The 23,449-nt window shown below is 48.0% G+C and overlaps 1 protein-coding gene across 2 annotated transcripts; it reads right to left on the bottom strand.

The window, feature by feature from the left end:
* Nucleotides 1-206: 206 nt before the first annotated feature.
* On the bottom strand, nucleotides 207-20,785 carry LOC122385007. 2 transcript variants are annotated; one of them, XM_043372913.1, is made up of 5 exons: nucleotides 20,633-20,766; nucleotides 3,374-3,592; nucleotides 2,884-3,062; nucleotides 858-1,090; nucleotides 207-812 (listed from the first exon to the last, which is right to left on the bottom strand). In XM_043372913.1, exons 1-4 carry the CDS (start codon nucleotides 20,654-20,656, stop codon nucleotides 868-870), a joined length of 645 nt encoding a protein of 214 aa, XP_043228848.1. In that variant the 5' UTR covers nucleotides 20,657-20,766; the 3' UTR covers nucleotides 207-812; nucleotides 858-867. The 2 variants fall into 2 exon arrangements, with proteins under 2 accessions (XP_043228848.1, XP_043228847.1); XM_043372912.1 differs by having other exon boundaries at nucleotides 207-1,090; nucleotides 20,633-20,785.
* Nucleotides 20,786-23,449: the final 2,664 nt, after the last annotated feature.

The following is a 23,449-nucleotide window of genomic DNA, read 5'->3' as shown; positions in this document are numbered from 1 at the left end:
GGAATCGGGCAATGCCGGACGGATGTTCGGTTGTCATAACAAATTGGTGTAGCAATTAGCAAACCTAATCCTAACCATTATCTGTATCACAGATAACAGTAGTAGGTACTGTATGGTGTCTGTATGGTTGGTGGTTGGCATGCTGTGAAAAGTTATACTGCTGCTCAGTCTGCCTCTCTTCTCTGGTGAATCTTATAATGCAGTTATATTTTTATTCACATGTATTCACGTGCCGGTATACAGTGCAAAAGTCAGCATACGCACGTTGTTGACTTACATTAACGTCATTGTTATCGACGACTAAACAATTCACACTTATTCCTTCGGTCAAACATAACAATTGATAACAGCTGTGAAAATGCAACAATTACAGCAACAGTGGCAATGGAACAGTTTGCCGCTGTCACAAAACAAGCGGTGACTGATTCGCTGAGCTCATAACGCGCGTTTGTGCCTCTCCGTGAGACGGTCACCCTTCTCAGGTGCGTTCTAACCAGTGAGACTTGTCCGCCGCCCCGCCGGGCACCGGAACTGCACGGTTGGCCGGCTTCGACCCTCTCTCCGGCCCGTGCTGAGTAACCCCTGTGTTGTGCAACGCCCTCTCCATCGTCCCTCGGACCTCTCTCTCCGCCAACCAGGGCCACTCTGCCGCGGCGCACCCTCTTCCCAACCGTCTCTCGTTCTCTCTCCCTCCCCCGCACCCCTCTGTCTCCCACATTCCTCTCTCCGTCCTTCCCGCTCACTTTCTGCAGCCCTCTCGCCCGCGGGGCTCTTGCCGCACTCGGTACGTCATTGACGAGCGGTGCCGCTCCCCCTCCCCTCCCCAACTCCTCCCTCCCCACCCCAGCTGCCGCTCCATCGACCGGCCTACTTGCCCAACTTGCCGGGCTTGATGGTGTTGAGCATGGAAGGCACGAGTTCGACCACTGAGCGCCACACCGAGACCATCTGGTCACCGGGCATCGGACACGCCTTGAACAGGGCGTCACACGTCTGCTGGTTCAGCGACTTGGCGCCCATGAAGGCGGCATACTTGTAGATGCCGGAGGGCTTCTCCAGTTCCTCGTTACGCACGGTGAACGGACGCTTCCTGGAAACGGAGAAACGGGGAAGGGTTAATGGGGGTTGATCAAAAGGGAAGAAAGAGGGAAATGGGAGACGGAGGAAAGAGGGGACGGGAAGTAAAGGTATGGGTGAATAGAAAACAGGAAACACAGCCATGAGTGTGTGGCTAACAGAGAAGCTATCAGACAACAAAAAGCATACGGTGGAAAAGATGAGTTGGTGCTCATATAAATCGTGTAAATGGTACGGTGCGTTGTGCTTACTTGGCTAGCAATTTTGGTGCTTGAAAATAGTTCTCTTTGGTGATAAAAAATGTATGCGCACAGCTTATTAGGGCTGTTTCAGGATTGTGAATAGAGATTAACAATGTATCATAAGCCTATGGAACCGAACAAAGATTTGGAAACAGGTTTTCTGAAATAGCCCCGAAGCTGTATGGCGTGCAGCTGGGTGCAAAAAAAAAACTTGGTAACGAGTGAAAGCTCCGATGGCAAAGAAGGCTGCCGGGGAAGGGAGACCAGGCGGAACCAAAGCGTTTTTATTCTCGGAAAACCCTAGCCATCTATTCAACCGTGCATAATCACATCAGTCCTGGGCAGTGGACAGTTCACGACAGTTACCGAGCAGAGTGGCTGGACCGCGCGCTGGTGTTTTGAAACCGATAGTGATCCAATCAGTGATGTGAGAAAATATACAGACATTAGATAGATTCCTTCCTTCTGTAATCTTTTCGTAACATTCTGGGACACAGGCGACAGGCTGCTTATCCTTTCACCGTCCAACCAATTTAGAACATGTCGCATATATTATACCCACGGTGTGTACATTCTCCTGGCGATCAGCATTGCAGAACTACCGGCAAAGCATGTCGCGTGACGAGACCTCACGTTCCGCATGGCAATGATGCTGACACGGGGACGGCACTCCTTATTTGCATACCTCCGCGTCAACCAACAAGAGGAGAGGACTTTCTCCCGAGTGGCGGTGTCCCGTCCCGCGCGCGGCTGAGCTCTCTCGCCGTATCAGGGACTGCAACTATCGACAGGGCGCTAACCGAGAGACTGCAGTGCAGAACAGGCCACTAACCCAGATCACGCGTGAAACGTGACTGGGACGAACCCGTGAACCGCAGAGGTCGGCAGGTGTGGGCCATCGACCCGAGGGGTCACCAGGTCAATTGGCCAGGTGACTCGGGGCAAACTCATCACGACTGTGTGCCTATTCCGTGGTCGATGACTTCGGAACAAATTACATCTAATTCACTAAAATTGGTGGATAACGTTTGTGACGTGCTCTGTTTACAGTGTGAAATGATCTTGAATCTTTATTCGAGGATCATAAGTATTTTTTCGGATATACCTCGGGGGATTAGGGATTTCATTTCAGGCCACAGCGTTCTCCTGGCCCTGAAGTGTCCTTGGTCTCCGTTCACTTCAATTCGCTTTATAATTACGCGCCCTCGTCCGTTTCAGTCTAAGTAAGTACAATACGCTCCAGCCTGCCTCGCTCAGTTTTGGTCGCATTGTTTCCTAACGTCCTTTTCATTCAAATCAGGTTGTTACGGACCATGGAGTATTTCCCGTTCATTGAACCTTGATAACCTTGATGTTACTTGGTCGATTCATGTCGCAGTGTGGGTGCGCTAATGTCCACCTACACCGTTGTGATGAAAAAAGGTCAATTGGGACTGCCTGCCCTACTTCCACTTCCACTTCATAATTAGTGTTGTTTTGGGCCAAGTTTTTATCTCATCTTATATCAAGCCCATCGAAATCACCCCGGTGTAATCTCCGTTGTCGCGTTCTGCGCCTCACTCACCCGAACATACGAAGCAGGAGCATGTCCTCTGGCCTAGCCTTGTGTTTGGGCAGCGCTGCCAGGGTGCAGGTCAGCTTCAGCGCACAGCCGGACTCCTTGTCCACCGCCCAGAGCATCTCGTACATGTCGTCCGGATCGCGGCCGATGAACTGGTCCATGTTCTGGAACATGTTCAGCACCTGCGGGGGCAGAGGAGGTGGTGTTAGATCAGAGAGCGATGGACAGTGCAGTTCTGGTGCGAGATAGATGACGTTGCATCGATTCCAGTGTCATGCAAAATCGCAGGGCCAGAAGCTCCGCATTCATCACCGACTTCAATGCTTTTCAAACTTACAGCAAAGCTCAAGTTCGTTCTATCCACTCGCAGCACTAGTTTCTTATCTCGCAGCAAGACTACAATTGCAAGAGAAGTTCTCCATCTAATGAATCGACCAAGATACAGATAGATAAGCATATGCAGAGCTCCCATCTGAGTCCTGCCGTCACTGACCTGCAGCAGCTGGCTGGTGCTGCCCTGACGTCCGTCGCCCTCCTCCGAGACATCGCGCTTCGCCCTCCGCTGCTGCGAGTTGAGCAGCTGCGAGGTGAGCAGAAACAGCATGGACATGACGGGCACACCGGAGCCGGCCTGAATGGCCGCCGACTGGGGCTCGGGCAGCGGAGACATGTTCTTCGACTGATGGACGCGCTGGAAACGTAATCTCCTCCTCTGGAAATGAGACGGAAAGTTGTGAGTGGGAGCTCCGAGTCACCGCGTGAGTGAGACTCATCTGAGACAGCTGGTGGGTTTGGAGGGCGGCGCCCCGAGCTTTGCGGTCGGTCAGAGCATCTGGCGTGCTCAGTTGGACCAGAACGAGGCCATGACGGGTGACGGAGATGAGGTCAGCAGATTTCCAGGTCACTCTGAGGACTGATTTTTACAGACCGGTCTCAGGAGTCGTCCCAGAATATTCTGGGAAAGAGCCGGGATACAGTGGTAACTGGTGAAGATAATTGGTCTCATTAATTAGGCTAAAATGTGAACCCAGAACTCAGAAGATCGTCGAAGACCGCGAGCATTTTAACCGTTGGAAGTATCAAAGCGGATTAAATTGAACTCACGTGTCTGGCCTTTTAAAGTCGAAGGAATATTTGGTTCAACTTAAATATACATATCTACCCCACGCTTGCGACATTAATGTTTGAACCTTCATGGGAGCTTCCAATTCATTCTTTTCATTCTAATGGTCAAATCATAATTCATTCGTAGATCACGTTTCATTTGTCGGGGCTGCAATGTTCGTCCCATCATGCAATCCGTGGAGAGCAGCTGTACGTACATACCTCTCCGGGGTGACTGTGTGAGCGTCTCGGTGGCTTGTCCTACCGCGGGACACCCCCGTTCCAACCAGATGGGCTTATCAGAGCCCATCTGATGGACCAATGGGTGGTCGACTAAGCCCAATGTCTCTTTTCTATTCTCTTATCTTACGGTCATGAAATGAATACAGCATACCGAAAATATTTAATTAACCTTCGCCCGTATTGGTGTTTTGCCAGCCGCGAACGTATAGGGGGGAGGTGTCCGTTGACCCCCCTGCCGTTCGGGCCCTGATCGAGCTAGGGCTTCCCGAAAAAAAACGAGCGTGCTGCCCCTGACGAGAGGAAGCCGATGCTACCCATTTGTAAGGGCCTAGGTCATCGGTTGACCTTCCAGATCCATCCATGACCCAAAAGTAGGAAAAATCGGGACCTGTTAAAAGTTTGTGAGGTTGTCAAGAGGTTTATCGGGGTACTGATCACGAAGTTTTGATCACAGATGGTGTCTTTACGTATTTACGCCAGGTCGGGTAAGGTCGAGGTCAGGTCAACCAGAAGGCGTCCTGTCCGGTATTCAAAGTAGGTGTCAACCACCACTGACAGATTCGTAACATGTAACGAAGGGACCAAAACTACTTCGTGAATGTTCAAGTTACAAAATTCGAAATCAACTCCAAAAACTAGTCTAGAAATATGTAAAACTCGAAGCAATGAGCCAAGGTTATCAAAGGTCAATGACCTGACCCGACCTTCAGGCTTCACGTGATCTTGAAACCCATCATACTGCATGGGGCCAACATCATTCCACATGTTTGAACATTTAAAACCCCAAAAAGACTGCAAGCGCACGGATAATGTGAGCCGACATATGGACGCCCAATCGTGATTCTGGCCAAACATGGTCTCGAGAAATTGGTCACAGGTCACAGGTCATTTGAGTTAGGGTCATTAAATTGTTATGGTATGTGAAAAATGGATTAAAGGGACCCTCCCACCTTAACATTAGTTTTGAGTTGAGATAGCCAAGTTTGCGGCCAGGCTCAGAAACCACCATTTATCCTGGTCGCAACCCCCGCAGCTTTATCGTGTTCAAGAAATTTCTTCCCTTTACTTGCAGGGTGGGACCAGCGTGGTCCCTATCTCTTAACCATTACGGGAATCTGATGACGTCATCAGGCTTTCGAACGTCCGTTAAATGTTTGACTAAAACGTTTTGTAGCACGCGGTGGTATATGCTGCTTTGCGCGCAGCAAATGTCGCACTTTCAAATAAAGTCGCTAGGAACAGCGGAGATCCCAAAAAGTAAACAAAAGTAAAAGTCTAATATCTTGAAAACCGGTGAATATTTTTCAATGAAATTTGGTAGATATTCGTTTTTGCTCTTTCTGAACCGAGCGACATCACTTTCATGCCAATTCATTAACTTTTTTGAAGGTGGGAGGTTCCCTTTAACTCGAGGGTGCTGAAAGTTTCGTTGTGATCGGACGATTTTTGTGCCGGTAACTCGCGAAAAACCGATGGGGAGGGGTCCGTTCGACCCCCTCCCACCTAGGTTGTACGGCTGTTCGTGAAGCTTGCAAATAATTAAGCATTAAATGCAATGAATGGCAAGATCATCAATATGATCTAATCCTTTTTGGTTAAATTAACATATAAAGTAATATGAGAGAAATATTATTTAGAATTTTGACCGAAAGCCATTACGAAGTAAACCGATAACATAAACGCAATCGGATACAAGTTTTTTATTTGGCTCTGCCTCTGTTTGATTGTGCTAAGTCGACCCAAATGTTTTTAATTGTAAATTTTACCCGAAAATGTGAAACGGTAAAATACTACTTTACCGAAATAACTAGCAGGTTATACGAGCCGAGGCCCCACTGTCATCCCACGGGAGGATGATGGCCGTCTTTCTTCACAGGCCAAGTCGCTAACAGTACCTCTACCGATCCACTCAACCCTGCAAGCCCACGGAGCTGCGCTCACCTTCGGTGCGCTGTTCGATGAGCTGATAGCTTCACGTGCGGAGCTGAGGTGCTGACGGCGCGCCTCCCGAGCTGCGAGTGACGAGTGACGCTGTCGCCGGTCGACTCCTTGATCTGGGTCAGCGGCACACGGCCCTCTCACCCTCTGCCCTCCGAGCTCTGTCTCTCTCTCCGGGGGCGAAAGTAACTCCCGGACACCGCAGCATGACAGGGGTTGTGGAGCGACGACGGGCGTAGTACGGTAGGCGGCTCAGCCGGCCGGCTATGAACGGAATTCGCAGGGGTAGATGTCCATTGTCTATCTGATGATCTGCTACCGGAGTAGATATGAAGCTTAGAATGCAGGCAGCGAATAGCGGTGTAGGGGAGAGTGGGGTAATTTGGCCGCTTTTTTTTAGAAAACGATGTAACTAAAAATCGACAACACATTTCTGCATTTTCTCAACGCTGACAGGTGTGGCATACATTTTACTTCCTTGGACAGTAAACTTGAAATGATTGAGCAACTACTTATATTAAAATTGTGGCGTATTACAAAGGTCTGCAAAGCGGCCAAATTGCCCCACTAGCAGGGTTATTTGGCCGGGAGTGTGGGGCAATTTGGCCGGTGTTAGTTTGAGGCCATGATTTTTGTTATAGGCGAGTCAGCTTCACATTCAGCAATGACGCGTGTCCTACGACGCATTTGAAGAATTTTGGAGGTTGACTCAGCCGTCACAGGGGTCGAAAATAGTCAAAATAGCGGCTCTAGATGCGATGACAGTTTTTTACGAATAACTTTTGAAGTAATCAAGTTAGGCCAAAACTAAAAACACCATCGTAATTCTCTCGTCATTCCACATCGAAACATGTATGTGTTGACCTCGAGAGGTCCAGGTCAAGGTCAAGGTCAAGGTTGGCTTCAGGTCACGTTACCTCAGGTCGCTTGACCTCAAGGTTACGTGAGTTCAATGTCATCATGTATATCATTCGATGCGTCTTGACGAGCTGAACATAATGAGACCATTTGCGCGGCTGTATCTTTTTTCTGTAAGTATTTATTAGCAAAAAAGCGTTAGGTAACCTTTGATGACGTCACATGCCCTTACAGCTGTCCAATAGGAAATATGGGATCAAGGTAGTCAAAGTTGGTCATGAATTATGTCCTTTATGGTATAATTGACCATGACAACTCGGCCGTCCCAGCATAGTGACTCTGAGCGCACCGGCCAAGTTGCCCCGCTAGTCCCGGCCAAATAACCCCACATTGCCATTCTGAAAATCTAACTTACTACTAGAATACAGGTTTACGCGATAACTGTATGCTTGGATATGTATGATTAACGGATGCATTAGTTTGGGTGTAGAAACTTGCATTTTTATTGGTATTATTTGTGTAGAACTGGGTAACTGCTTTTAATTGAACTGTAAAGCATGATGGTGATGCATGCGAGTTGTTCGAACCCTTTGTAAGTTAGGATGTTACTCAATTCAACCCTACCCTACCCTACCCTACCCTACCCTACCCTTGCACTACCCTACCCTACCCTACCCTACACTTTAACACTACCCTACCCTATCCTACCCTACCCTACTCTACCCTACCCCTACCCCTACCCTACCCTACCCTACCCTGTCCTGCCCTGCCCTACCCTACCCTACCCTACCCTACCCTACCCCTACACTACCCTACACTAACCTACCCTACCCTACCCTACCCTACCCTACCCTACCCCTACCCTACCCCTACCCCTACACTACCCTAACCTACCCAACCCTACCCTACCCTACCATACCCCTACCCTTCCCTAACCTACCCTACCCTACTCACCCCTTCCCCTACCCTACCCTACCCTACCCTACCCTATCCCTACCCCTACACTACCCTACACTAACCTACCCTACCCTACCCTACCCTACCCCTACCCTACCCTTACCCCTACCCTACCCTACCCTACCCTTACACTACCCTACCCTACCCTACCCTACCCTACCCTACCCTACCCAACCCTACCCCTAGTCCCTACCCTACCCTAACCTACCCTACCCTACACTATCACCGACAGTCCAAGTTTCAGCTAAATCGGCCCAGAAACGGCTGAGATATTGCAAAAACAAATTAATTGTTTTTACTGGCGAATCCTCTTGGCGAGCGGTGCCTTGTGTCGGCCTTCGTTGTCAAAGGTCAACGACCTCCCGGCTCTGATGCTTTTCACTCAGTTTTTTAAGCGAACAACTGAGCCTAAAGCGCGTGCTCTCTGCTCAGCGCCGGCCGCGCCCAGCCTGGGGCAGAGATTCGCGCGCTGACGCCGCACCCCTGGTCCGATTGCGCCCATCTTTTGATACGATGGTCAGCCCCACCCAAAGTTTGTGCCCAGTAAATTTCACGTCGATACGCGGCGCCGTTCCGGCGCTTTAAGACACATAAGGCATGACACAGCGATGATGACAACTTATAATTTATTAAAGGAAATAGTTCACATTTTAACATGGGTTTTGAACTGGAATAGCAGTTCCGTAGCTTGGGCTGAGACGAGCATAAATCAGGAGCTTTTACAGCCCAACGATCACCCTAGGCAAAGATATTCTATTTCTCGTCCCGAAAAATGTGTCTTGCGTTGAGGATGTGTGCCTTGCATATATTCGCATCCAGTATGAAACGAGCATGGGTCCCGAAAATTCTTCAGAAACTAGAGAAATTATCTACGAGAACTCTAGAGAAATTCGCTCCAGTGAGGCGCTCCAGTAACAAAAGCACGAGCAGATCGCCCAAATGCCGGTGGCCGCGATAATTTCTCTAGTTTCTAAGAATTTTCGGGACCCATGCTCTTTTCATACTGGATCGCGTGTGCCTTACAGAAACTGAAAAGTTCTTCCTATATCAAAAATATAGAAAATAATCTTTTGCTGTAAAAAGGTTTTATTTTCTTTGCTGATCATTTTGAACATAAAAAATCACAAATCCATTGCAAAAAAAATAATTTCGTGAAAGTGAACTATTTCCTTTAAGTAAGACTAGAATACAGGTTTACGCGATAACTGTACGTTTGGATAGATTCTGTTGATGGGGCCATTAGTTGGGTTGTCAAAACTTGTATGTTTATATAAGTAGGGTTGTGTTTGGTAGTTACTTCTCTTAATTGTATAGTAGGTAGGGATGGCTTTTCGAGGAGCACTACGAATCCAAAGGTTTGGACATTGAATTACTTAAAAAAAAAAACATGCCCGCCCGCCGCCAACCGCAAACGCAGCAAAAATAAAAACGACCGCCTCCAACCGCAAACAATACCGCAAACGCCGCAAAAAACCGCCCGCATCGCGCGTCCGCCCGCCGCCAACCGCGAACTCCGCAAAAAATAAAAACCGCCCGCATCGCACGCCCGCCCGCCGCCAACCACAAACGCCGCAAAAAAATAAAAACCGCCCGCATCGCACGCCCGCCCGCCGCCAACCACAAACGCCGCCAAAAAAAAAAACCGCCCGCCCGACCGCCGCCAACCGCAAACGCCTCGAAAAAAATGAAAACTGCCCGCATCGTGCGCCCGCCCGCCCGCCGCCAACCGCAAACGCCGCAAAAGTAAAAACGACCGCCACCAACCGCAAACAACACCGCAAACGCCGCAAAAATAAAAACCGCCCGCATCGCGCGCCCGCCCGCCGCCAACCGCAAACGCCGCAAAAAATAAAAACCGCCTGCATCGCACGCACGCCCGCCGCCAAACACAAACGCCGCAAAAAATAAAAACCACCCGCATCGCACGCCCGCCCGCCGCCAACTACAAACGCCGCAAAAAATGAAAACCGCCCGCCCGACCGCCGCCAACCGCAAACGCCTCGAAAAATGAAAACCGCCCGCATCGTGCGCCCGCCCGCCCGCCGCCAACCGCAAACGCCACAAAAAAAAATGAAAATCGCCCGCATCGCCCGCCCGCCCGCCGCCAATCGGGAACGCCGCAAAAAAGCGCTATTCTACCCATATACATGTCCTACCCTACCTATACCCTACCTACACCCTTCCCATACCCTTCTCATAGGCTCTATTCCCACCTTACTCTAGTGCATTTCTATAACCACCAGTAAGTCGTAACATAACATACCTACCTACGTTCTTAGCATGAGTACTGTAAACTACTCTAATTGTATTCTATCACATTCGTTTGTTCAATATCATGGATATTATTGATGCTGTAAATGGTGAAAGGTTGTTCTCTTGAAGATTGCCAGGTAGGTAATCGAGTGCGCATACCTACCCAATAAGTGCGGCTCGCATAGCCGCCCAAACATTCCTTTTTACTCGCTAGATGGCAGGAGCGTCAAGCGCCTGAATGGACGCTGTGCCGCAGTGCCGCGTCTGCCGTATCACCGCCTGAATGCACACTGTACCGCAATACTGTCTCTAGGGCATATCCACACATACAGATGGACACGTTTGTTTTGAAATTATTTTTGTTTTAAGTGCGACCAGATTTACCCCCGAGAAACTGATCCTGGATACGCCTCTAGCTAAGGAAAAGTCGCCAAATTTCGAACCCCCAAGGCGATTTTCCATCGACAGCAAAAATACTACAGGTGGGGGCCGATGCCTCCCTCCCACCAGTAATAGGGTTGATCGATAATAATGTCTGATACTATGAAAAAGCAGGAATAGCTATAAGCAATTAATGTAACCCTAGCTGATAGCTGCTAAGAAACACACTAAACCTAATCGCACCAAACCTGCACCAAATTTGTACTTACCAGATGGCCGTCGTGAGCCGGCTGTGGCCACTCCACCTTTCCTGTTTCGCGCTAGATGGCAGAGCCATCAAACGCCTGATTGCATACTGTACCGCAATGACGGTGCTGGCGAATAAAGCCGCCTGAGTGCATACTGTACCGCAATGTCGTGTCCGCCGCCCAACCTTTCCTTTTACGCGCTAGATGGCAGAACTATCAAACGCCTGATTGCATACTGTACCGCAATGTCGCTTCTGGCGGTTATAGCCGCCTGAGTGCATACTGTACAGTGGATCTAGTTAGGATCTCCAGACGTAACTAGATGGCGTTGAGCCTTAGTCGAGTCCATGTCAAATTCAAGGGGAGGTCAGTAGAGTACCGAGCTGGGCCGGGCGGGGAGGTGGGGAGGGGCGAGGTCACGGTGCGGGTTACCTGTCAAACAGCCCCGGCGCAGCTGGGCGCTGCCGCAGGCAAATGACGCATTCCAGCCGGCTCGCTGTTCCATATCGCGGTGGCGGGCCTGGCGGCCCGTAGCCTGGCTGCTTGGAAGAAAAGGATAAAGGCATGGGTTTGCCGTGGTCGGTTTATCTATTGTCACCTATATGACGCACTCAAAGTACTGCATATTGATATGTGATGCTGGTAATGCATGATGCTATAGGTATTATTGTTGGTAATGATTGCGATGTTGATAATGCAGCTGGCAGTGGAATACTAGCGAATGCTCCGAGCGCCGAGTAGCTCAAGGGATTAAGATTCTAAATATAGCCTGAAATTTTCATTGAAGATAGTTCCAGCACAAGAAATATCCCAATACCAATACCAATACCAATTTTTATTCAGGCAAATCCACTCATAGTGGCTATTCCTTGCCATCAGTCAAGTTGTGAAATGCAGTGATATAAAAAGACATTCACACTTTCCACATGCACATAAACTAAAACGGGCATAATAAAAAGGGAAAAACTAAAATAAGACAATAATGACGACGACAGCAAGTAACTAGTAGTAAAACACGCATTCCTATGTTTCCCTCGTGCTAATAACTCGCTTGAGAGCGTGATTAAAATTGGCGACTGTCATCGTGCGCATTTCCACTGGGAGGGCATTGTACAGCATCGGTGCACGGTACAAGAACCGGCGCCTCCCAGTCTCCGTCCGTACACGTGGCAGACGCAGGTCATCATCATGTCGAGTGCTCCGTTCTCGTGCCTCACGGTTTGTTTGGAGTGAGGATGAAAGCGACACTGGTGTGTGATGCATGCAAATTTTGTGGAGTAATGCGAGCGTATGAAATTTAAATAGGTCCTCCGCATCGAGCCACCCCAGTGCCGCCCTGACGTCCGCTGAACGGCTGAACTTCCTTCGACCTGATACGACACGCGCAGCAAAGTTAATCACTTTTTGAATCTTGTCTAGATTCTTTCGGCTGCCGTTGCCGTACACAGGGAGGCAGTAGCGGACGCGGGAAAGCACCAGGGCGGCTACGATGGTGGGGAGGACCTCGACCGGAAGATAGTGACGGATGTGCGACAGGCCAATGAGGATCCCGAAGCATTTGCGCGTAATTTCTTGCACATGGGCGTCCCAGGACAGGTGGCGATCAAAGACCACCCCTAGATTTTTAACTTCTAAGACGGGCTGAATTGTACGCTCGCGGAATTTGACGCCGAAAGGTGTGATGTTCCGCAGATTTTGTCTACTGCCAAAAACTATCAACTGAGTTTTGTCGGGGTTCACCTTGAGAGAATTTGCGCGGAACCAGAGGTCGAGAGAGGAAAGGGCCTGTTCCATGCGCTCAGTCAGATCTGACAGGGCTGTCCTGTTGCCGCAGACCATGACCTGGGTGTCGTCCGCGTACTGGACAACGGTCGCATCCGGCACGAACAGGCTGAGGTCGTTTGAAAAGACGGTGTATAAGAGGGGACCTAGTGCCGAACCTTGAAAAACGCCCATGTTGTTCCGAAGCGCGGTTGATGTCTGCCTGTTGCCAGAGACATCAGTGAAGCTGACGCTCTGTGTGTGGTTCTGCAGGTACGCCTCAAACCATGCAGTGTCCACACCGTGTAACTGAAGTTTTTGAAGAAGCTTAGAATGGTCTATGACATCGAAACATTTACTAAGATCAAGCAGGCAGAGGAGCGAAATTTGATTTTGATCGTTAGCCAGGAGAACGCGATCCGAAATGGTGACCAGTGCCGTTTCGGTGGAATGGCGAGTGCGGAAGCCGTGTTGGGTGTCGGAAAGGAGGTGGTTGATAGTGAGGTAGTGGTACAGCTGTCGCTGCACCACTCGCTCAACTATTTTGGATATAACTGGGATGATGGATATGGGCCTGAAGTTGACGGGATTGGAAGGATCGCCGGATTTATGGATGGGATTGACGAGGGAGTGTTTCCACTCCGCAGGGATATCACATCGAGTAAGGCACGAGTTAACCAAATGGAGCAGTATGTGGCTGATCACAGGTAGACACATTTTTATGACTCGGACACATATGCCATCGACCCCGCAGGCCGAGGTTCCGGGCATGCTTAATATGACGCTGTTAAGTGTACAGAGGTCGATGGCAGACACGGCAAAGGCGCACGCTCCCACTCGCGGCAGCCTACCGGGGATACTCGGTTCACTCCCCTGTAGTCTCACCTCGCGCGCGACTTTCGGCCCAACGTTAACAAAGTACGCGTTCATATCACCAGCGGACACCAGGGGCACAGTCCTCTGCGATGGCTGTTTTCCCGCTACATGCTGTCTGATATTGCGCCACAGTGTGTGAGGGCCCTGCTCCTGAATGCGGTTGGCAATGTCCGCTCGGCTGTCACTGCGTATTGCGGCCCGTACGGCCCGGTTGGCGTCCCGGTACGCGTCAGACCCGTGTCCGTCAGCCCGCAGCGCTGCCCGCCGGCGGCGCATCAGATCCCTGGTCGCGGCGGTGACAGGTGGGGCAGACGGGTTCCGGATCTTAACGGTCCGAGTAGGCGCATGGGCGTCCAAAATAGGGGTAAACACTCTCACAAAACTCCGCCACCGATCGGACACGGTCCGGGACGCAAAAACAGACTGCCAGTCGGCTGAGGCCAAATCGAAATGCAGTGATGGTACATCGACATTACGCAAGGACCTACTTTGGGTTAAAATGGGCTTGTGGCGTGGTCGGGGGACGGATAAATCAAAACGTACAAAGCGATGCGGGCTAAAATGGCAGTGGTACACTCCGGACCGAGACACAACACAGCCTGCATTGGTAATCACCAGGTCCAACAGGGAACCGGAATTGAATGTCGGACACGTTACATGCTGGCTGAGAGAATATCGCACTAGAAATTCACTTAGTCCTATCCTTCACCAGTTTTGGACTGGCTGGTGTTTCTTGCGTAGAGCGCCTATTGACAAATAACTGTCATGGCCGGCGATTTTTTTTTATGACGGGTCACATCGGACTAAGGTCAAATTTAGTCGCTAAAAGGGGATGAGAAAAAGTGGACGAGTATCGCATTTTTGTGTAGGTATAAGGTTTCGAGTTAAAAAACTAAGCCAAAATAAGTTAAACAATAAAAAAATCATAAGAATATATGACCCGAAACTAACTTCTGTTTTGTATGATCAATGATCATGATTGGGTGTAAGACCCCGGTCCAGCCTGGTTCAACCCGGCCTAACGGTTGCTGGAAATGAGGCCGCTTTCTGGTCCCGGCGTTTTATTCTCCGGGCGGGTTAATCCCGTCCAGCGTTTAGCCTTTCGAGACCCACTCAGGGTCGCGGTTGTTTTCGCCGCGCGCCCCAGTCGAGATGCAAAGTTAATAGTCACACGAAGCTTATTTAGGGCCAGCCAAACCAGCCTAGTCTGGAGTCACCGTTAAATGTATGCATTAGATGAAAGAAAAAGGTTCTGTAGAATCGATCAGCTTCGAAGTCGTATATTCTGGGGCCTCAAATAAAGTTCGTGTGACTATCAACTTTGCATCTCGAATGGGCTGAGCGGCGAAAACAACCGCGGCTCTGAGAGGGTCCCGGAAGGCTAAGCGCTCAACGGGGCTAACCCACCCGGAGAATAAAACGCCGGGACCAGAAAGCGGCGGCCTCATTTTCAGCACCTGGGCCCAATCTTATAAACGCCGTGAAATGGATATGGCAGCACTCTAAGGCTGGATATATAGTACGCAATCTTATAAAACTCTGTAAAATCGAAAACACGGCACGCTCCCTACAGCATTGGTAGCCGCCGGTTTTGAGGATGCCCTAGCATGCTTTTAACCGTGAGCAGCTGTGCACATCTCAAAACACCGGCAATCATAAGCTGTTTGCGGTTTCAGCGGCGTCCATTTCACGCCAGAATTTGTGGCGTACTTTGACGAGCTTCTCAGACAGTTTAATTCATTTAAGATAAATTCAATGTTTTTATGGTATGAGTATGCAATATTTTACGTTATGATATTTTTAAGATTAAAACATCCTCCACATATTAACTCATGGTTTATTATAATGATGCTTATTATACAGACAACGATCAATTTCAAAATATGTATTTTCAGGGACTAAATGGCTAAATGCACACTAAAACACATAAAAACGAGTGTTCATCGTTATATGGATTTATTTTTCAAATTAAAAGGGGATTTTTAAGAGGATTTTAGCACCAGTAACCATCATAGATTTTCGGCAGCCACTGCATTATAGAATCGGTATGGGTCTTTAGCCTATTCTCACGTCTCACGTATGACACAAATAACGGGCACTTCATGGCTTCTGATTAGATATTTAAATTAATGATGATATACCCTTAGTTTGTCAAAAAATTGTTAATTCCTACTCACTATTCGTATCTCCTCACTTTCTGTCTGGCACAAGGATCAATGTGTTGTTTCTCTTCCTGCATCTCGATCTGACTTCTGAGCCGAGTATTTTTCTTGATATGCTTTGATATGTAGACTGGGTTCTTCAATCTTTTGAGGAATTGCTTTTTAGCTTTAGGTTAGGTAACAGGTAGGTACCTATGCTTGAATAAGAAGGAAAATAAGCTGCAACTTGACCTAATTCAGTTCATGTACGTAGACTTCGAATTTTAGTAGTTTATCTTCAAGAAGGAAAATGTCAAGAGCTTATGACAAGAAGGAAAACAAGCTATATCTTGAATTGATCCAGTTAATGTACGTATCCTGATGCTCAAATTGTAGGAGCTTCATTGTCAACGGCATTACTTAAATTACTGAGACAGTAGCCGAGCTATAATTAAATGACTATTTAAATAATTCTTTAACAAATTTATTGCAATGCCTTAACAGCAAATAAATGCAAATGATAAGTAGAAGAAACACTTTATTCACTCGAATTTCTGAGCGCGAGAATGCCCTCGCTGAAATTTATTTGGTCGGCAATCCACTTTTCAGGAGAATTCTTCAAGCATGTTTGTGTTTTCCATAGTTTGCTATCACGTTTTCCATAAATAGCTTATTCATTACACATATGTGTGTTTCTAAAAGAAATAAATGCCCCATAAAAATTAAAACACATAACTTTTGCTGTTCGCAAACAGTACGCATAATTTCCAATAGCGACGGCGACAAGACATTGACCAATCACGTTGCGTGTTTCCTGCTGGCGTTGATTTGTACTGTGGGCAAAATGGCGTGAATAGAATTACCATACTATTCTCTTTATAAGATTGCGTGAATAGGGTGCCGTAAATAGAGTGGGGTGGAATGATAGTACGCCATTTGGTAGCACAACCTTTATAAGATTGGGCCCTGGTTCGGCTCCCTCATTTACCTTTGGGCTTGGCCTCGTGACATTCACAGACGTCAGACATTCAACGAATAATTTTGGCCGAAACACTATCCAGCAAGCTGCGCAGGGACGCAGGGCGACAGGTGTTCGTAGCGTTGGGGCTGGGTGATCTGTGTGCCGAGTGCGATATCGTGGGTTCGAGCCCCACTCGGCTCTGGTTTTATCTAGATACTAGCCAAAACCTTTCCTTTTACTGCAATACTGACAACTGACAAGCACGGTGATTTATCTTTCCCGATAGGGGAAGTTGGGGGAACGCCGAATACTTTTTTTCTGACGCCCGTAGCACGCAAGGTAGACAACATAAGCTATTCTTGTTGGCGTCATTCGAGAGGCCAGTCTTTTGCCTTTCAAACATACCAGGCGCATTTGATGAATTCGCATACCGTTAAGCGCACAAACTAAAAATATCAAAGAAGTGACTTTTTCGGCGTTGCCCCGGACTGCGGGGAAAGCCGAAAATGGGAGAAATGATCTACGGGGAATGCCGACATTGATGTTTTGCCACTTTATCTCAAACTTTATCCAGAATTTATCAAAGCTGACACGCGTTTTAAGAGCTTGAGGACGCTTGGTGCACACTGGAAGTTATAATTGTGTGATATAATAAGAAAATGCCAGGTAAATAAATCCTTATAGGTAACAGGCCGTTGTGTCGGTTGAAAGTGTAATTTGTGTGACTAAAAATTCGCGTTGCTATTCTACAGCAGTAAAGTCCACGTAGCGTGCTTTAACGTGCGTAATTGCACGTTTTCGGCATTACCCCAGCCAGCCATACTTTCATTTGCAGGCCCATAACTTTTCAACGTGCCGTATAAATTTCAAATAGGCAGCACACTTATGCAAAGACATGCTGAAGATTACTTGACCGAATTGGCCAGACAAACGGTAGCATAATGAGTAAGAAATGCAGCTTCAAAGGCGCATGTAGTACAAGGAACGCGTACCTTGAAAACGCTCTTGGCGCCCTCACAGCCGAAGTATTCCGAATGACGACTCGTAACAAACATGCGATAATTGTAGTCACTTAAGCCTCAGAGCATCACTGAAAGGTGGCATCCATGTCTTACGGTTTTCGAAATATCTCGAATTTCGGCTTTGCCCCAACTCCGGCATTGCCCCAACTTCCCCTATCCTCTTAACAAAGTCAAAATTGTCGCACCTATATATTTATTTTAATGTTTTGCTGAGTTTCATGAATTTTCATTTTTTTTTTTATTTTTGGTCGTTTCTCTGGACCCATTTCAACTCGTGATTCTTTTCGATCCGATAAAAACCCATCATGGTTGAGCGTGTCAAATAATGAAAGAAATTATGTAACTGAATATAAATTTAGAAAAGCCTTACACATCATGCAAGGATCGACTGAAAGTATAGGTCCTCGATTTCAATTATGATTGGTTAACATTTTTGCTGCAAGTTTGAGGCGTTGCATTTCGCTTGCCCGTTTGTTTGAGATAGCTATTCCCTTCAGTCGCATTCTTGCTGGCTTCACATGAACAGGGTGGTGTTTCACCGGCGATCGCAGGACGCTGCTATTACTACGTGTCAAATTGGGTTTCCACGGAGACGTCAACAAGCCCATTGCTCCAACACTACCACAAGTGTGACGTCAGCAGATATCAGTGGTGAAACACCACCCGAGCAGTGTCCTGAGGGCTGTTCACGGACCCTGTGTGCGGTCGGACCGCACACAGCCTCCAAGCTCCGCCCACTGCGTCCCTACGTCAGCCTTGCGTCACCGCACACAGCGACCGCTGTGGCCGGTCGGGACTGGCCACAGCGGACCGTCCACCGCACGCAGCCGTGACGTCAGAGTCGCCTACCCATCCCCTACCCCCACGCCTGCTGGACGTACCGCACACACCGCACGCAGCAGTGTGCGGTGCCCGTGAACACCCCTCTGATTTTCGTGAATTTGGGTGGAAACCCACACCCGAACAGATTCTCTTTGCGACGTCCCGGAAAGCCAAACGACGTCCCTGACAGATAAAAGTCGACAGGTATATCGAACACTAAAAGCAAACTAACAAAAAGAAATATCACCTCTGTGGCCTAAAAACACAGCTATGCAAAATGATAATAAATATACCCCAAGGCCTCACAAACCCACTCTTATACTCAACTCCCGTTTCCTACACCGCTGGCAAGGCCATAGACCGCTGGCCAACTGCCCAACAGTAAACAACGCGGTTTTATTTTCGTTTTCTGTGCGTCAGATATGTATAGTTTTTTTCCTTTATCATGTGAAGGTAATAGCTGCCATATAAAGGAGAAAAGACGTTGGAATAGAGGGATCTGAGGACGTCGTTTTCCACTTTTCAGTTTTAGTAACTGTGCAGTGTATAGATAAAAATGAATCATGCGAATATATTACTTCGACATTTATCTATAAGCACACAACATACCTTTTGTATCAAATCACTGTAACATATTTAATTATTTTTTCCCCTCAGAAGGTCACAGTAACGGGGTAGCGCTGCCCCTTGAACCTACCCTTCAAAAGTAGTTAATTTTGCATATGTTGATAGTGGTTGGGGAAAAAGTTTGTGTTTATTTATTTGAATTAAAATAAAGTTACCGAATTTCAACAGTTTTAATTAAAGTATGTCGTCCTTGGCTTAAAAATGCACGTAATGTTGGGGACGTCGATTGACCTTGTCATTCCCATTAAATCGACGTCGGTACAAAACTGAAAAGTGCACAATGATTTCACATTTTTTCCAGCCAAGAAAAATTCAGCGTCTACCTTGGAGTTTTCTTAATTGAATTTCATAACAGGAAGCTATGGAAATTAATATTCCTAACGGTTTTCCACCTCTTTGTTTGGACGTCTGCTTTTTTACGTCACTCCTCTTGCTCGATATAATATCCCTCTTATGACGTCAATATTTAGTGATAGCCGCTGGCTCTTGGGCTGATTTTTGTTGAAGCATATTTGTTATTGACTTGTGTACGATCATGGACAAGAACTAGACATCTTCAAAGTGTTGTTTTGGTGTTTGTGGTGAATGATTGAAATTTATATTGTACTAGGGGTAAACTGGCATTACTTTGTGTTTATATATGATCCTTTGAGGTGCCTTCAGATGCTATTAGTCAAAATTGCTAGTGAAAATCGCTAATTTTAAGAGATTTAAGGGATCTTCAGTGGCTGAGGCTCCGCACCGATATCGACGTCCTTTTGAAATACTGACGTCCTTGCGGCTTCAATCACACTCTCCTAAAAATCAATTTCAGGACACTGCACCCGAGATACCACCATACCTGAGGGAGCGCACCCGCAACCAGCTTCCCCTCCCCTCAGCCGCGGCGCATTGGCGGGCGGCCCACTCCCGGCGCTACGCACGCTCCACGCCGCGATAGCAGCGCGTCACCCCCCCCCCCCCCTCCCTCCTTCCCCCACAATGACCGGTGACCTCGCTCCCCTCGGGATTTGGACTCGCCCTACCCCGACCGTAGCGCCACGTGGTGGCTCTGGAGATCTTAAATAGACCCACTGTACGGCAATGCCGTGTTGAAAGTTGGTTTGTTACTCTTAAATGAAAACACAGATTAGGGTGGATAGTGACGGAGAATGAGCGGCAGAGGATTTAGAAGCATTGAGACACATTATTAAGTAAGACTACATGCCAACTTTCAGCGCAATCGGCCCAGTCGTTACCGAGATATTGCAATTGTTGCAAAACCAACACCTCTTCGTTTTGCACGTGGCACGTGCATAAGTGGTCACCCACGTACATTGGGAATAGTCCAATACTTGGTAGAAAGAATGAAGCTACCCTACAAAAATCACCGCATGTAAATCGGTCAAGTGGTTGCTGAGATATAAGCCTCGCAAAAGCGTCACCACGGCCGGCCGGCCTAGAATACAGGTTTACGCGATAACTGTATGTACAGATTCGAGATATATGTTTGAGGGGATTATTAGTTTGGCCGTTAAAACTTGTATGTTCATGCCAGTAGGGTTAAGTTTGTTTACTTACTTCATTTAGCTGTATGGTAGGCATGTAGGTATATGCGTTTTTCGAGGAGCGCTGCAGATCCGAAAGTTTGCTCGCTTCGCTCGCACTTTGCTCGCTTGATAATAAATTTATTTTATTTAGCGGTAAAACCTGTACCGAATACCTGTACCTGCGCCTATACCTGATTCTTATCGCAAACCTGTATTCTTAATATCCACAGAGTTCAAAGTTTAATGATCTCCCGAGCTGGCTCTCATCGTTTTCACTCAGTTATTTAAGCGAACAACTGAGCCTAAAGCACGTGCTCTCTGCTCGGCGCCGGCCTCGGCCAGCCTGGGGCAGAGATGCACGCGCTGACGCCGCACCCGTGGTCCGATTGCGCCCATCTTTTGATACGATGGTCCGCCCCACCCAAAGTTTGTGGTCACCAAATTTCACGTCGCTACGCGGCGCCGTTCCGGCGCAAGAAGACACATGAGGCTGACAGACGCAGAGACAACTTGAAATTTATTAAGTAAGATTCGAACAGAATCCGTCTGTCTGTCTGTTTGTGTGTCCGCACTTGGTCTCCCCAATATATTGCAGTTCGCAGTTTTGGTGAAATTTTCGGTGACATGGGGTCAGTTATCGGCGCGTGGAGGTCAAACGGTTGCGAGGAGGTGGCTGAAACTTGCGCACCGCGTAGACGACGCTTCGGGCGTGTGCCTTTGCTGGGTCTGCAGTCGGTGGGGTGCACGGTTTGCGCGTGGCGCGCGCTGGAAAAACGTCAAAGTCTCCATTGGTTTAACATGGGAGCGCTTCGGTGCAGTGGTAGATCTTCATTGAGAGCCGGGGTCGAAGAACTTTGTGGACTAAATGCATGCCGATCGGCGACGGGTGCCTCGCATTGGCGGATGGGCAGGTTTTAATTTGAATGAAAAGTGGCGAAAAAATGTGTTGATTGTCGCTAAATGGGTACAGTTTGTGATAGGAATTTACAAATGCACCGCGTTTGCCGCAAGGCATCACATTGGTCACAGGGCGTCATTTTTGCCGCAAATCGCACAGTTTTGTCAAATATGGTCTGTTAAAGTTGCAATTTGGTGCAAAGATGCATGCTCAATCACCGGGTGAAAATGCGCCACGTTTGCCACAATGCGCCACATATGCCACAAAGCGTCATTTCCGACAAATACGATTAAGCGTAATAGAATGGCACGAATAGGGGCAGGGCTGGGAACACTTTAAGTCTGATATTTTAGTACTGATTGGATCCAATTATTCTGTGACCTGACATGACCCAGCGGTGTTGGTAGGGTAAGGGGTAGGGGTAGGGTAGTGGTAGGGGTAGGGGTAGTGGTAGGAGTAGTAGTAGTAGGGGTAGGGGTAGTAGTAGGGGTAGTAGTAGGGGTAGTGGTAGGGTAGGGGTAGGAGTATGGGTAGGGGTAGTGGTAGGGGTAGGGGTAGTGGTAGGGGTAGGGGTAGGGGTAGTGGTAGGGGTAGGAGTATGGGTAGTAGTAGTGGTAGGGGTAGGGGTAGATGTAGTGGTAGGGGTAGGGGTAGGAGCAGTGGTAGTGGTAGGGGTAGTGGTAGGGGTAGTGGTGGAGGCAAAAGTATGTAGAACAGTGGCCCGGGCTGATCCCAGCGGACGAGAGGTGACCTATATGTGACCTGGCCTGACCCAAAGCGACCGGGGCTGACCACTTTGACCCGTCTTGACCCCGTATCACCTAAAGTTCAACCAACAACGCCCTCAGAACAGTTCTTTTTTAATTCTCTTCACATTTCCGTCCATATCTATGCTTCTAGACGACACATCGACATGAATCAAACACCATTCGAAAGCAAATTGGCTGGTGCCGCAATTTTTTCCTACCACGCAGCAAAGCAAGTGGCGCAGCCGCTTGTCTATATTACTATTTGAGGAGGGCGTAGTTTCTGTCTATTACGAAGGTCGCGACATGGTGCTACGTAGCGCGGGTTACAGATCACACCGTTGCACCTACCGCGCTGAAATTTGCGCAAGTTATAGAACAAGGATGGACAACGTGCCTTTGAGCGGTCTCGGCTCGATCGGATCGATAGCGAGCGCGTGGCGCGTGCCCAAAAAGTGCAAATTCGCGTCATAGACTTAACATGTATAAATCGGCTGGCAAAAACGGGCGAAAATGGCTAAATTTGCCCGACACGGGTCCGTTCCCCGTGCAATATCTCGGTAGCCGTGCGCCCGATCGGCACGGGGAAAACAGCATCGTGTAGAGAATCGAACGGGCAATCGAATAGTGTGCGGTGCAGGGGTGGCACGCGCCACGTGCAAGTGTGAGGGCAATTTCATTTCAAAAAGTGCCATTTTAAACGGATTTTGGATTTTATTTTATTTTCCCGTGACCATCAGACTGAGAGAGTTGAAACAACGTCAATTGCCAAGAGAAATGTACCGCCTCTCATGGAAAAATTGTGGACAGCTAATTGATCAAAAACAATGTGGAAAAAATCGCTGAATTAAAATGGTATTTGTCCATAATGTGCCACTAAAAAGATACACGGGATTTGCTGCTTAACCTGATACGCTTGACAATTGAAAATGCTATCATTAGAAAGAGCATTCAATTCTCTCCAAGAACCAATCAGCACGTTTGCATGACAAGCAACAGTATTCTTAAAAATATAAATGTTTTAAACCTCTGCAAAACGATTTTTAGCGAAAACTATCTACGCCTTTCATTTGTCTTAAAACTACGCACCTCAATTATAAAGCACATTTGACAGATTCTGAAGTGGAAAGCATGCTTATCAGACACGGGCACCTCGATGCGGTGGTATTTTTTCACAAACCAAAACGTTTAGCCGTCAAAAAGC

Source organism: Amphibalanus amphitrite, unplaced genomic scaffold (assembly GCF_019059575.1).
Source record: "Amphibalanus amphitrite isolate SeventyFive unplaced genomic scaffold, NRLGWU_Aamphi_draft 000205F_arrow, whole genome shotgun sequence".
NCBI lineage: Eukaryota > Metazoa > Arthropoda > Thecostraca > Balanomorpha > Balanidae > Amphibalanus > Amphibalanus amphitrite.
The sequence above is the reverse complement of the archived record's forward strand: the minus strand, read 5'-3'. Positions and strand labels throughout refer to the sequence as shown.

Coding starts and splice junctions, on each gene's coding strand:
- LOC122385007 (XM_043372912.1), bottom strand. CDS start 20,656: ATGCCTACCATACAGCTAAATGAA. Junction 3,593..20,632: donor CTACCATACAGCTAAATGAA/GTAAGTAAACAA, acceptor TCTCATTTCCAG/AGGAGGAGATTACGTTTCCA. Junction 3,063..3,373: donor GCACCAGCCAGCTGCTGCAG/GTCAGTGACGGC, acceptor CTGCCCCCGCAG/GTGCTGAACATGTTCCAGAA.